At 39.5% G+C, this 14,863-nt stretch overlaps 1 protein-coding gene and 1 pseudogene across 1 annotated transcript; both read left to right on the forward strand.

The window, feature by feature from the left end:
• Positions 1-2,796: 2,796 nt before the first annotated feature.
• LOC134484930 (zinc finger protein 431-like) lies at positions 2,797-5,327 on the forward strand. The gene is made up of 3 exons (XM_063280781.1): positions 2,797-4,458; positions 4,650-4,710; positions 5,243-5,327. Exons 1-3 carry the CDS (start codon positions 4,296-4,298, stop codon positions 5,325-5,327), a joined length of 309 nt encoding a protein of 102 aa, XP_063136851.1. The 5' UTR covers positions 2,797-4,295.
• Positions 5,328-5,680: 353 nt separating this feature from the next.
• LOC134478871 (zinc finger protein 431-like) lies at positions 5,681-8,350 on the forward strand (annotated as a pseudogene).
• The last annotated feature ends 6,513 nt before the right edge of the window (positions 8,351-14,863 follow it).

The raw sequence follows: 14,863 nt of genomic DNA on the forward strand, positions 1-14,863 counted from the left end.
AAACTTAACCTGGAAAAAAAAATGGGCTGGGGAGATGGCTCAGCAGTTAAGAACACTGACTGCTCTTCCAGAGATCCTAGAAGCAACCACTGTTTCCCCAACCTGCACTCCCAACTACCCCTCACTTCTATCCTTTCCCCAAGATCCACCCCCCACCCATTTCCTCTTCAAAAAGGAGCAGACCTAACAGACAAAACAAGATAGAAAAAGACAAGGTGAAAGCCTTCATATTAGACAAGGCAACCTGATAGGAAAAATCTCAAGATCAAGCCAAAGAATCAGAGTTACACCTGCTTCTACTCTTAGGAATTCCTCAAAGACACCAAGCTAACAGCCATAACATATCAGCAGAGAACCTGGCATAGACCCATGCTTGCCATTTAAGTTTCTGTAAGATTCCTAGAAATCCAGTCAGTGTTAGTCATGGATTCCCTCTCATGTCAAGGGCCTCAAGTTAAACCAAACATGGGTTGGCGACTCAAACAACTTTGTTACCATCATGCCCCAGCACATCTTAGGAAGGACCCATTGTAGGTGTGTGTGGGTGTTCCGGGCAGAGGGGGGTTTCCAGGTTTCTCTTTCTTCTTTTTAGCCTGTAGAGTACCGTCTCTCCTCAAAGAGACTAGAACAGGGGTGAAGGCTCCAAGCCTTCTCCTCGCTTGACCTCTGCATTCAGTGAACTGTGTGGAATTTGTCCTTAATGATCAGTCCCTGCTGTCAGTTGTCTGAGAGCAAAGTTTGTCCTAGCATCAGCATGGATTGTTGAAGGATCTCAAGGGACCTCCTTGGCCAACAGCTCAACCGAATGTAATTTATTAGCAACATTGAAGCCCTGCCTAGTGTCAAAGGATTGTCAGTTCAAACTCCATATCCTCCATTACTACGAGATTTCATTAGGGTCACCCTGGTCATCCAGGAAGTTGTCATTGTACTGGATTTCTATACTAACTCCCAAATAACCCCTAATTCCAGCTGTTTCTTCCTGCATTGTACTTTCCCCTGCATCCCCCTCAACTGATCCTCCCTACTCCTGTTCCCATCAAACTCTGGTCTCCTCACAGAAATTATTCTATTTCCCCTGTAGAAAGAGATCTGTGCTTCCTCCCTAGAGCCTACCTCTTTAACTAACCCCTCTGGGTTTGATTACTATTTACCTAATAGGTAAGATCCACTTGTAAGTAAATGCATGCCATGATTGTCATTCTGGGTGTGATTTCTTTAGTTGCATTTACTTGCCTGTAAATTCATGATGGCATCTTTTTAAACAGCTGAGTGATTAATGTACCACATTTTTGGTTTACCCCATAGGGCTCAAAGTGAGTCTTAACTACCAGGAGATCCCCCAAGTGAGGAATGAGAATGGAGTTTAATGCAAAGGCAAGAGTTTATTTTCGGGTGTGTCGGGGTCAACCTTCAATCAGCCCCTCATAGCGAGGGACTGGAAGGTGACCCCAATGGCTGTGACAGCAGTTTTTATACTTTCAGAGGTACAGGTTACATTAGCAGGTTTACAGTTCACACTTATATGGCATGCCTTTGAGCTCTTCATCTGGGACCAGAGGGTCAGGCTACTATCAGTACATTCTGCAGGATTTTCAAGAATGTCCCTGCTCCTCCCAAGAACTGTGGTTGGAGAATGGAACTTGTCCTAGCCTTGGCCCGAGGCCTGAAGCTGGGTCCTGCCCTAATCTTAACCAGAGGCAGTTGATGTAAAGCTGGCAAAAGCCCTTAGGGTCCCTATAACTTACCTACTTTCCACCAGGCCAAGCCTCCTGATAGCTCTTAGGCTTCAGTAAGAACTAGGGTCCTTCAACCCATTCTTCAGTTGAGGTACTTTTCGGTTGTTTCTAGGTTCTGGCAAGTGTGAATAAATATGCTATGAACATAGGTGAGCAATGGACTTGTGGTAGGGTGGAGCACCTTTTAGATAAATGCCCAAGAGCTTTATACCTGTGATTTGAGAGATGGATTCTCAGGGTTCTGAGGCACCAGGACTCTGAGGAAATGCTCATTTCCATAGTGGCAGTATTAGTTTGCACCCTACAAGCATGGAGAGTTGTTACCCATTCTCTACATCCTTACCAGCATGACTTGTCACTTGTATTGATCTTAGCCCTTCAGACATGTGCAAGATAGATTCTCAAAGTAGTTTTGACTTTCATTTCCTTGATTGCTGAGATGATAATGATTTAAGTATTTCTCAGCTTTTTGAGATTCCTCTTTTGAGAATTCTCTGTTTAGATTTATACCCCCCCCCTTTTTTTTTAAAGATTTATTTATTTAATGGGAGTGAGTTCACTGTACCTGTCTTCAGACAGGCCAAAAGAGGGCATCAGGTCCCACTACAGATGGTTGTGAGTGACCATGTGGTTGCTAGGAATTGAACTCAGGGCCTCTGGAATAGCAGTCAGTCCTCTTAACCACTGAGCCATCTCTCTAGCCCCTATACCCCATTTTTCAATTGAATTTTTTGCTTTACAATGTCTAATTTCTTGAGGTCTTCATGTATTTTATATATTAGGCCTCTATAAGATATGGATTTGTTTAAAAAAATATTTTCCCATTCTTTAGGCTCCCAGTTGACTGGGATTCTGCCACTTCTAATCCCCTTTATATATTTATTTTTTTATTTATTGGCAAAGAGGAGAAACAGAATACACAGGATGAGAATTGGCCTGTAATTTCTTAAAATTGTTATTACAATCTTGTAGTTCATGTTTAAAACATTTACTGTCTCTCTTTCTATCTCCTTTCACTTTAGGTACCATTTACGTTGTATGATTCTATTCATTATAATCTAATTATATTGTTTCTCTGGAAAATGAAAGACCTTCACCTACAATTTTATCTTCTGAAAATTTACTATGTCATGAGTTTCTTGAGGTTTTGATAGTTTGGGAAACAGTTTTAGTGTCCTCTTCTGAAGGCTTGCCTCTCCTCATTTCTTGGCAAATCTGTGTTTTCCAGTTGTTGCAATCATCAATTTTTGGGTTTTGTGTGTGTGTGTGTGTGTGTGTGTGTGTGTGTGTGTGTGTGTTGTGTATTGGTTGTACCTGATTAGTCAGCTTCCTTCAAGTGTTGTCTTGTCTTCAACATTATAGACTGTAACCCTAAGTCACATAAGATGCAGTTGAAGCAATTGCTATTCAGTCCTAAGATATTTTGCAAGCTTGGTGTTTTTTTATAATTTTAATTTTGTTTTTGTTTTTTGAGGACAAAGTTTCTCTATGTAGCCCTGGCTGTCCTGAAAGTAGGTATGTAGAACGTGCGGCCTCAAACGTAAATGGTCCACCTGACTCTGGCTCCAGAGTGCCAGGATTAAATGTGGGCCAATGTGCCCAGCTTTTTCTTTATTTGTTCGTTTGTATATTATTGCCTGATGGGTTGGACAGTGGGTTTTGGCACATGTCAAGCATATGCTGCTGTGTTGATCTTCATCCACGTTACAAATTTTGAAATGTGATAGAGAGCATATTCTGTTTCTCAGGATGGCATGTATTAATGACATTCATACATATCATTCATGACATTCATATGCACATCATGTATGCCTAATCCCCATAATAGTCAGAAAATGGCTTCAGAATTCCTGAACTTGGACTAATCAATACTTGTGAAGCTCATTTCTAACTACTGGCAATTGAGGCCAATTATTTTAAGACCAGCAAGACCTCTTCACTGCTGAGCCAGCTCCTGTCCTATGTTGCTTATTTAGGATCAACATTTACATTGCCAATATTTTCAGTTATCTGTTTGTATCTGTTTAAACATTCATTCCCTTTTAGTAAGATCTCATTACTGTTACAGTTTAAACTGGGCTACCTCAAGATTCTGGAAGAAGAATACAGAAGTACAGTGAATGTAATTCTTTGTAGGAACTCTAGTAAAAACCTCTGACTCCTTTCTATCTTTCTTGTTTGTTTGATTGATTTTTCATAGGAGAGACAGGGTCTTAATATGTACCTCTGGCTGTCCTGGATAGACCTCAGATATACCTGCCTCTGCCTCCTGAGTGCTTGAATTAAAGTCATGAGCCTATATGCTCACTTGATATTTTTTTGCAGTTAGTAATTGTTCATACAATTTCTCTGTGCTCAATACTGCGCCTCCTCCTCTCCATTAATTAGCATTTCTCTTGCAAGGCTATATCCTACTCAAAGAGCAAAGAAATGACAGAGGTGAACCTTATTACTCAGTTTTCTTCTAAGATGATTTGGTAATTACATTAGAACGTCTGGGTCAAGAAATAAGTGGGTTAAGCACCAGAAGCATACATTTACAGTGATATCGGTATCATGGTTACTGTTGTACAAATGTATGGGATGTTTCAGGACGCATTGACCTATGATGATGTACATGTGAACTTCACTCGAGAAGAATGGGCTTTGCTGGATGCTTCACAGAAGAGTCTCTATAAAGATGTGATGCAGGAGACCTATAGGAACCTCACTGCTATAGGTAAGACAGTGAATTTTCTTTCAGTTTTTAAAATAAGGAAACAAATGTTCCTTTGTTACTGTTGCTTTTCTGTAACTTCAATTGAGAATAAAGAAGAATGAGGTGAAAAAATCAGGTTCACTGAAGATAGTAACTTGAATGTTGCCTAATTTCCAATAATATATCATACATTTTCTGGTACTGTATTTTAGGTTACAATTGGGAAGACCATAGTTTTGAAGAACATTGTCAAAGTTTCAGAAGATATGGAAGGTAATTTTCATGTGCAAGTTGGTATGAATATGCCTCTGAAGGCATGTTAGTATGTCCTGGAACTTTTAAAGAAACGCCACAGTGTAAAAAAAAAGCCCTTCTTTAAGTGTATTGAGTATTAAATTCTCACAAATCCATGTACCTCAATGTCAGGTGTCTGACTTGTTTTTTGCAAGGCATTCCTCTAAGAAAGAAGACAAAGGAACAAGGCCTTAACAGATCTTACCATTTGAATCATAGCCACATTACAGCTACTCTGTTTACCTGCCAATCTGTTTAGTCTCATAACACACACACACACACACACACACACAGAATAGGTGATAATTTTATTTTTCTAATAGGCAAATATATCATAGTAAAGCTGATTACTCATATACTAACATTGTTAAGTTTAAGTGAGAGGGACAGTTTATGAGAGTCAAGAATGTTGTTGAAGAGAACCCTTAATTCTTATACCATATGTCTATGATGAACAAAAAGTCAAACTGTGTGAATGCAAGTGGAAATATTTCATTTGTTATTTTTACAGGTATATCCTGTGTCACAATGGATACAAGCCATGTGAGCACAAGGATAGTGAAAGGAGCAATGCCCCCCACCCCCAGAACAATTAAGATATATGTAATAGTCCACATTTGAGCAGACTCTCTCAGTGTGACATATTTATAATTCGTTGGTTTCCCAACTTCATTGGGAATATATCCATAAACTCACATAGCAGAAAATCCCTGTGAATACTAGGATTGTGGAAATTTCCTTTCCGTTTGTCCTGGTTCACTTGGCTGATGTGATATGCTAATGTAGTGTATTTCACAATAAATGAAAACATATGAATGTACTCAATGTGGTAAAGCTCTGAGCTCTTCCATTTCTCTTCAAATATATGAGAAATCTCATAGAGCGAAAGGATGGTGCAAATGTGAACCATGTAATAACACTTTTACCAGCCCATAATGAATGGGAAACCATGAGTGTAAACAAAGTGATACAACCTTAAGATGTGATTTTTTTTTACAATTAGACCAAATTATAAAATTAATTTCCACAGGTAAAAAGATTCATTAGTTTAGTGAATGTGGTAAAGCTTTCCCATGTGCCATCTATCTATCTTTGCAGGCATGAAAGATGTCATACTGGAGAGAAACCATCTGAAAATGCTCAGTGTGGTAAAGCCTTTGCACAACATAGTCATCTCCAAAGACATAAGAGCACACATACTGGAGAGAAACTCTATGAATGTAAGCCACGTGATAAAGCCTTTACATACGATTCTCAGCTTCAAACTCTTGAAAGGATTCATAGTGGAGAAAAACCCTACAAATGTAATCAATGTGGTAAAGCCTTTGAACGTCGTTGTAATCTTGGAAGGCATAAACTAATACATACTGGAAGAAAATCCTACAAATGCAATCAGTGTGGTAAAGCCTTTGCACGACACAGTCATCTCAAAATGCATGGAATAACACATACTGGAGAGAAACCTTACGAATGTGATCAATGTGGTAAAGCCTTTGCATCTCATAGTTATCTCCAAGTACATAAAACAATACATACTGGAGAGAAGCCCTATGTGTGTGATCAATGTGGTAAAGCCTTTGCACATGGTCGTCCTCTTAGAAGGCATAAAATAATGCATACTAGGAAAAAAACCTACAAATGCAATCAGTGTGGTAAAGCCTTTGCACAACACAGCCATCTCAAAACGCATGGAGTAACACATACTGGAGAGAAACCTTACAAGTGTGATCAATGTGGTAAAGCCTTTGCATCTCATAGGTATCTCCAAGTACATAAAAGAATACATACTGGAGAGAAGCCCTATGAATGTGATCAATGTGGTAAAGCCCTTGCATCTCATAGTCATCTCCAAGTTCATAGAATAACACATACTGGAGAGAAACCTTACAAGTGTGATCAATGTGGTAAAGCCTTTGCATCTCATAGTTATCTCCAAGTACATAAAAGAATACATACTGGAGAGAAGCCCTATGTATGTGACCAATGTGGTAAAGCCTTTGCACATCTCAGTCATCTCCAAGTTCATGGAATAACACATACTGGAGAGAAACCTTACAAGTGTGATCAGTGTGGTAAAGCCTTTACATCTCATAGTTATCTCCAAGTACATAAAAGAATACATACTGGAGAGAAGCCCTATGTATGTGACCAATGTGGTAAAGCCTTTGCACAACTCAGTCATCTCCAAGTTCATGGAATAACACATACTGGAGAGAAACCTTACAAGTGTGATCAATGTGGTAAAGCCTTTTCATCTCATAGTTATCTCCAAGTACATAAAAGAATACATACTGGAGAGAAGTTCTATGAATGTGATCAATGTGGTAAAGCCTTTGCATCTCATAGTCATCTCCAAGTACATAAAAGAATACATACTGGAGAGAAGCCCTATGTATGTGATCAATGTGGTAAAGACTTTGTAGTTCAGAGGGATCTTAAAAGACATAAAAGAACACATACTGGCGAGAAACCTTACAAATGTAATGAATGTGGTAAAGCCTTTGTATGGAATGGTAGTCTCCGAGCACATAAAGTAATACATACTGGAGAGAAACCTTACAAATGTAATGAATGTGGTAAAGCCTTTGCATGTAACAGTAGTCTCCGAACACATAAAGCAATACATACTGGAGTGAAACCTTTCAAATGTAAGCACTGTGGTAAAGCCTTTGTAGGTCAGAATTACCTTAAAAAGCATGAAAGAATTCATACTGGAGAGAAACTTTACGAATGTAATGAATGTGGTAAAGCTTTTGTATTTGATGCTAGTCTCCGAAAACATAAAGCAGTACATACTGGAGTGAAACCTTAAGAATGTAAGCAATGTGGTAAAGCCTTTGTAGGTCAGAATGACCTTAAAAAGCATGAAAGAATTCATACTGGAGAGAAACCTTACAAATGTAATTAATGAATTAAAGCCTTTGTATGTAATGATAGTCTCCGAAAACATAAAGCAACACATACTAGTGTGAAACCTTATGATTGTAAGCAATTTAGTAAGTTCTTTGCCTCTCATGATCAACTTTGACAACATGAAAGAATTCATACTGGAGAGCAACCTTACAAATGTAGTCAATGTGGTAAAGCCTTTTCACAATCAAGCCACCTCCAACTACATAAAAGAACACAAACATACTAAAGAGTAACCCTATGAATGTAACCAATGTAGTAAAGCCTTTACTGTGATCTTCAAAGGTATGGTGGTTTAAATATACTTGGCCCATGGCAAGTGGCAGTGTTAGAAGGTATGGCCTTTTTGGAGTAGATGTGGCCTTTGAGGATGTATGTCACTGTGGGGGAGGGTGGGCTTTGAGTCCCCATGCTTAAACTCTACCCAGGGCAGAAGAGTCTTCTGGCTGCCTTCTGATCAAGATGTAGAACTCTCTCCTCCAGCACCATGTCTGCTTGGACACTGACATTCCTTCCACCTTGATAATAGACTGAACCTCTGAATCTGTATACCTCCCCTCCCCCCAATTAAATGTCCTTTCTAAGAGTTGCCTTGGTCATGGTATCTTTTCACAGCATTAAAACCCAAATTAACACAAACAGCATAAAAGATACCACATTAGAGAGAAACTATGAATGTACTAAATATGGTGAAGCCTTTGCACATTTCTTTTTTTTTTTTTTTTTTGGTTCTTTTTTTTTTTTTTTGGAGCTGGGGACCGAACCCAGGGCCTTGCGCTTCCTAGGCAAGCGCTCTACCACTGAGCTAAATCCCCAGCCCCGCCTTTGCACATTTCAATAGTTCTCACTATAACAAAAGTATTCATACTTCCATTCACTGAAACCCTGTGAATGCAGAAAATAACATTCTTGAGAAAAGCCTTATGAATGGGCTCAGTGTGGTAAAATCTTTGTGAAATCTGCATAAATACCTAACAATTCAAAAACATGGTCATAGTAAATGCCAGGAGTCTATTGGAAACGAGTTAGAAGGGTAGGGATTATGATTAGTGTTGTTGGGTGTGAAGTTAGTGCTAGAAAGTTAGGGGTTAGGGTTAAACCGTTGCGGGGCGGTGTGGGTTAAGGTTGGGGACAAGACGGGTAGGGTTAGGTTGGCGTTTAGTTTTAGAGGGTTAGGAAAATGTGAAATTGGGGAAGGAAATGGGAGGAGGTTGGCTGTGGTACAGGGAGGGATGAAAATGATATATAGTATTCATAAAATCCTCAAATACAAAAACAATCAAGTTGAAAAGCTTCGATGTAAATAGTTTGAGGCGTAAGGAGAGTTGTTACTACATACATTAATGAAATTCAGGAAAATCATTAGGTCTTATCTTAGAAATCATTTATTCCAATAAAGTGGAAAACTCTAAAATAAAGCACATAGATTTCTGGATGTATATAACCTACCAAATGTAGATCGTGAATATCTAAAAAAAAAAAAAATTGAAAAAAAAATTGAGCAGCTTTGTAGAAAGCAGTACAAGTGAAGTTGTGGTCAAATATTTACCAAATAAAATTACCAGACCTTCAATGAAATACTAACACAAATCCTTTTCAAACTATGCTATTAAATAGCAAAGGAAGGTTACATTACCATACTCTTTATGAAGTTACTATTAGCCTAATACTGAAACCAGATAAACACAGACCAATCTCCACCATTTATGGTGCAATTTATATGCAGAATTTCTTTAAAAATACCTTCAAACTATTCAAAAATAAATCAAAAAATTACCATTGTCAAATTGGTTTATTCCAGAGATGTAGTGCTGGCTCAGTATGTCAATATATTTTATACATTTCTCTAATCTTTTGTTTTTTGATAGAATAGAAATCATAACATTTCAATCATGTCAAATATCCCATAGAAACTCAGAATATAAGAAACACATCTCACCATAATAATATATATTTCAAGCAGTAGACTTATCAACCAGTGAAAATGTACTGAGAAAGAAATCTGGGAAATAATCCCATTCAAAACAAAGTAAAGGGGTTGGAGATTTAGCTCAGTGGTAGATCGCTTGCTTAGGAAGCGCAAGGCCCTGGGTTTGGTCCCCAGCTCCGGAAAAAAAAAAAAAAAAAAAAAAAAAAAACTTAAAAATCCGAGCGCCCCACCCCCAAAATCTCTTGAATTAAACCTGACCAAGGATGTGAAAGACCTCTATAATGAAAACTTTATAGATACTGAATAAAATTAAAGAGGACACTAGAAGATGGAAAGACCTTGCATGCTCATGGGATGGCCATACTTCCAAAATCAATCTACAGATTCAATGCAATCCCAAGAGAAATTAAGGGGGAATATTGTCAAAATACATTACATAATGCATGAAAACCCTATAATCCCATTATTCTGTATAACAAGTATTAAGACATTTTTGAAAGCTTTAGATCCAAGCTGGTTTTAGGAACACAGACAGTCACACACATGCATATGACAAAACTGAAAAATACCAGTCAGACATATGATGTTCTGCCAGTAAACCCAACTGTGTTGAGCCGGTGCCTGGGATTCATTGTCAAGACAGCTTAGCCTAAATTACTAATCTCAAGTGAGAGACCCATCTTCAAAAACGAGGTCAACAATTGTCCAAGAAATGCATGCAAACATATATGAAAACTATATACAAATGGAACATAATTCAGACTAAAAGCTGTGGCCCATACCAGAACATAGATGCCCCAAGGGATTTACACAAAAAGAAATAACCCAGTTGCCAAGAGACAAATACTATATGATGTTATTTGTGCAAGGAGCCTAGAGAAAACAAATTGGAAGCAATGGAAAGCAGCATGGTGGTTGCCAAGGGCTTTGAGAGGGAGAACTGAAGAGCTGGTATTTATTGAATATAGAATTTCAGTTTGAAATGGTAAAAGTACTGTGATGCATGGGAATCATAATCCCACAATACAGTGAATGTACTTCATGCCAATCAAGTATCAACTTAATCAACTTAGATAAAAATGATAGCTTTCATATTATGTATATTTTACAAGAATAATAAAAGTCCTCCATCGCCATAAAGTGATAAGGAGGTTGGGCCCTGTATAGCTGCAACTCAGTAACAGCAATGTTAATCTACTTTGGTGAGTTTCCTAACGGTTTCACTGCATTTAGATACCTGTACCTTGAAAATAAAGTAATGTTAAAATGTCTACCAAGGTCTTTTCTGAGGTATCTTGAAATCTCAAAGGAAACTCATTTGAGTGACTTGGTGTAATGGAGGCAGCTGTTGGCTGGGAGGTGCTGAGAAGAAGGCAGAATCATAGAGAAGCCTGAGTGCTCTGCACAGCACTAACTCCCAGGCAGTACTTAGTTTACTTTCCTTTATAAAACTTTACAGAATGAAATTGTATGCCTATCTGGTTGATTAACCACATGTACTTTCACAAGAAGTCAGCATTAGATGCGTCCTTTGTCCTCAAATGTCTTTTTTTTAAGGTATGTCACTGAGGCTATGGTACATGTTGCATGAACACCCCACCCCACTCCAGGCTGCAGTGGTGGCGGCCTGCAACATGCAAGGATTTTTTTTTTCTTCACTAAATGTTTGTGTCATCTTTGGCTGTCGAGAGATGTTTAAATTCATGCTGGCATAAGAATATATGCTCAATGCCTCTTTAGATATTTAGAGTAAAGTTTTGTGTAACAAATATCACTTTATTACTCCTAGGATGGTGAGCCTCCTCGAGACAGAATAAGCAGTAAACAACACAACACTTAGCATTCAAGATTGAGCGACACAGATTACAGCTCTGAGTCCCACACCAATGGAGTGCTAGAAGCATCTTAGAACCTTCAACTGTAAAACTGACTAAATAGCACATACCATTCGGGATTACTGTAAAACTAAGGGTGAAGTGTGTAAGACTGTGCATGCCCTGTCACGTAATGGACACCAAATAAACATTAGTTACTATTTCTGTCACTGGTGTTTGTGTTATTAGAGAGCTTATGCAGGATAGGGGACAACACTAAGTGTGCACTGGTAAACATGATCCCCCCCCCCCCAACACACACACAGAATTAGGAATGATGAGAGATTGAGACTGAGACAACTCTAGCAGTTAACATTTTGGGTTGTTTCAATGACTCCCTTTTCACTTGGTCTTGCTACCTCTGAACATTGCTAATATCCAACCCAACTTTTTATCTGTTTTTAAAAACAAAAATACATAAAATGGACTATTAAAGCAAGCTGACAACTGCTTTTCCTTTTCTTTTTCTTTTTAAATTATTTTTAAAGATTTATTCATTTTATTATATATAAGTACACTGTAGCTGTCTTCAGATAAACCGGAAGGGAGCATCGGATCTCTTTACAGATGGTTGTGAGCCACCATGTGGTTGCTGGGAATTGAACTCAGGATCTCTGGAAGAGTAGTCAGGTGCTCTTAACCACTGAGCCATCTCTCCAGCCCGCTTTTTCTTTTTTTTTAATATTTATTTTTAGTATGTGTGGGAGTGCGAGGCACCCTCAGAGACTAGAAGTGTCTTGTCCCCTAGAGCTGGAGTTAGAAGCAGCTGTGAACCTTGCAATGTGGATTCTGGGAACCAGGCCTTGGTCCTCTTCAATGGTAGTCTGTGCCCTTAACCACTGAGCCTTCTCCCCAGCCCCAAAAATGCTTCTCTTGAAGAAAGGAACACATGTTTTAAAATTGTATCACATTACCTAGTAAGGACTATCACAAACAACAGATGCTGCTAAAAAAAATACAGGTTGTGATTTAGCAAGTACGAGCTAGAAGACGTGCACAGTGCAACCGGTGTCCCTCTAACTGACCTCAGCCTCTGTCAGATTTGCATCAGATGTAGTAATGGAGCCTCAGGTGGGAGGTTCTCAAAGACTGGACACAATATTTCCCATCAAGTTTGCAGAGCAAATCCATGTTATCCCCAACTATTGTATAGTTTTCAAACCTGCAACTTTCCATAAATGATTTTTACTATTCGTTCTAAAAAACAAAAAAGCTCAACAACAACAAGAGAAAACCCCAGCATGCTGTTTCCTGACATTTTGTGTATTTCAGTTCCCCTAGAAAGACTGGGGCCCAAAGCTTCTGAACCATGTTGTGCTGTACTTAAGGACAGTAATGCATTAACACACTTTTCTCCCATGTAATTTATTTTAATGATTTTATTCCAGCATGTCTTCAGAGGGCAGAGGGGAAATTCCATTCACCCCTATCATATTTTGCCCTGCCCTGCTGCAAATCAGCTCAGTTGCTTACCAATGGCAAAGTTTTAATGCAGGTTTGTTTTTGTTTTTTTCTTTTTCTTTAAAATCAGGGGTACAGTGTTTCTAAACAGAAAGAACTGCACTAAGTCCATTAGTAGACACCAAATAGCTTTGAGACTCGGTCTTTCTGGAAACACCTTCAATAATGTCAGTTTAGGGTGCTAACAGAAGCAGGCCACTTGAGAAATCATTTTAAACCAAAACAAGGAAATCCACCCATTCCTTGAAATAAGAGACTGCTGAGGTGATCCAGGATGACAATCCCTCCATCAAAGACAGGTCCAGTCAGGTAGAATTTACTTGAATGATGGTCGCTCTCAGCTCTCGAAGTGTCTGTTCAAACTCCGAGGTCCAATTCTGTAACAGATGCTGTGAAAGACTCTTAGACAGATTAGCAGCTCGGGTAAATTTGTCATATTATATGGAGGTGACACAAAGGCCTGGGAGTTTTTGCTCACAGCCAAGCTGGGCCAGTTGCCATAGAATGTCTAATTGCTCTTGGACCAGATCTATACGTTGGTTGACAAGCATAAGTCCTCCCTATGTCTGAGTATTGGCCGAGGCCTGTCTGTCCCGAGCCACAGAGATGGTGGCCGATAAATCATTGATAGTTTGGGTTGTCTGTACTGAATTTGACAAGGCCAATGCCGAGGCAGTAACCGAGGCAGCGACTGCTGTCGTAGCAATAATGCCAGCAATAATTGCAGAAGTACCAAAATCTCTTTTTCCTCTAAATAAGGTCATGGTCCCCGGGGTATCAACAGGGATCGGGATAAAGCGAGGCATGCGGGTAACTACTGCGATGTTTTATATGAGTAGCTGTCCAGACAGAGGCAGCAGGTTTGATGTTCCCCGTCCAGGAAAATGACAACCGTCCCTTTTCGCCCTTTCCTCCAAGTAGCATCACCATGGGCGTAAGATCAGTGCAGCTACCATTAACACAATGTAAGGCCACCACCATAGAGAACTGTGGCGTTAGCCACAATGTCCTCCTCACCAGTTCCCCATGTGGCCTCCCTTAACCAAGCAGAATATTGATTACATAACATAATGCAAGGGAGATCAAAAGATGTTTTGTTGAATATGCTAAAACAAAGGCTGCCCTTAAGGGGAATAGTCCTATTTTCTTTTAGTCGTTCAACCTGTGGATCCTCAGGTAAATTCAACCTGTGGATCCTCAGGTAAATAGGCCAACCCTAAATCCCTGTTAGTGGTACATAACCGGCATCGGGAGTGGAAAGGTTGACATTATTCCCCATCTTAGCTTGCCCTGCACCGTGGCTGGCATCCATGGAAGAAGAGTGAGGAGGTGCAGGAGTCCCAGTCCCTTCTTGATCACTTGCTGTGATGCTCCGAGTAAGTCGTCCTGGGATCCATATGGGATTTTCATTGTCGTGTGGAAAAACACAGACAGATTCCCTGGATCTTATTAAAACAGGATCCGGGCCTTTCCATTCATTTGTCAATACATCCTTCCATTTGACTAATTCTTTTGTCCTCTAGGGCTCTGAGCAATGTCGCTCAGCCGCTGTTTGTCCAGCTTCATCAAGATTTAAAATTTTAAGGTTAAAAGGGCCAGAGCAGTGACCATTCGGGGTGTTGGGGGGAGTTCTATCATAATTCCCCCTCTTTGTTTTATTAAATATGATTTGAGCGTCCGATGAGCACGCTCTATGATTCCCTGTCCTTGAGGGTTGTAGGGCAGGCCCCTCAGGTGGCTAACCTGCATCTGAGCAGAAAACTGATGGAATTTTTGAGATGTGTAGGCGGGTCCATTGTCAGTTTTTACACATTTCGGCTTTCCCCAAGCACTCCATGCTTCAAGTCAGTGCTGAATGACATGTGTTGTTTTTTCTCCTGTAAGTGGGGTTGCATGTAGAATGCCAGAACATGTGTCTATAGATACATGCACATACTGTAAATTTCCAAAAGTAGAA

This window comes from Rattus norvegicus, chromosome 1 (genome assembly GCF_036323735.1).
Source record: "Rattus norvegicus strain BN/NHsdMcwi chromosome 1, GRCr8, whole genome shotgun sequence".
Lineage (NCBI taxonomy): Eukaryota > Metazoa > Chordata > Mammalia > Rodentia > Muridae > Rattus > Rattus norvegicus.

What these genes read in the sequence shown, in the direction of transcription:
- LOC134484930 (XM_063280781.1), top strand. Translation starts at nt 4,296, where the DNA reads ATGGTTACTGTTGTACAAATGTATGGGATGTTTCAGGACGCATTGACC. An exon ending in TAGGAACCTCACTGCTATAG is followed by an intron (nt 4,459 to 4,649) that starts GTAAGACAGTGA and finishes ACTGTATTTTAG; the next exon opens with GTTACAATTGGGAAGACCAT. An exon ending in AGTTTCAGAAGATATGGAAG is followed by an intron (nt 4,711 to 5,242) that starts GTAATTTTCATG and finishes TTATTTTTACAG; the next exon opens with GTATATCCTGTGTCACAATG.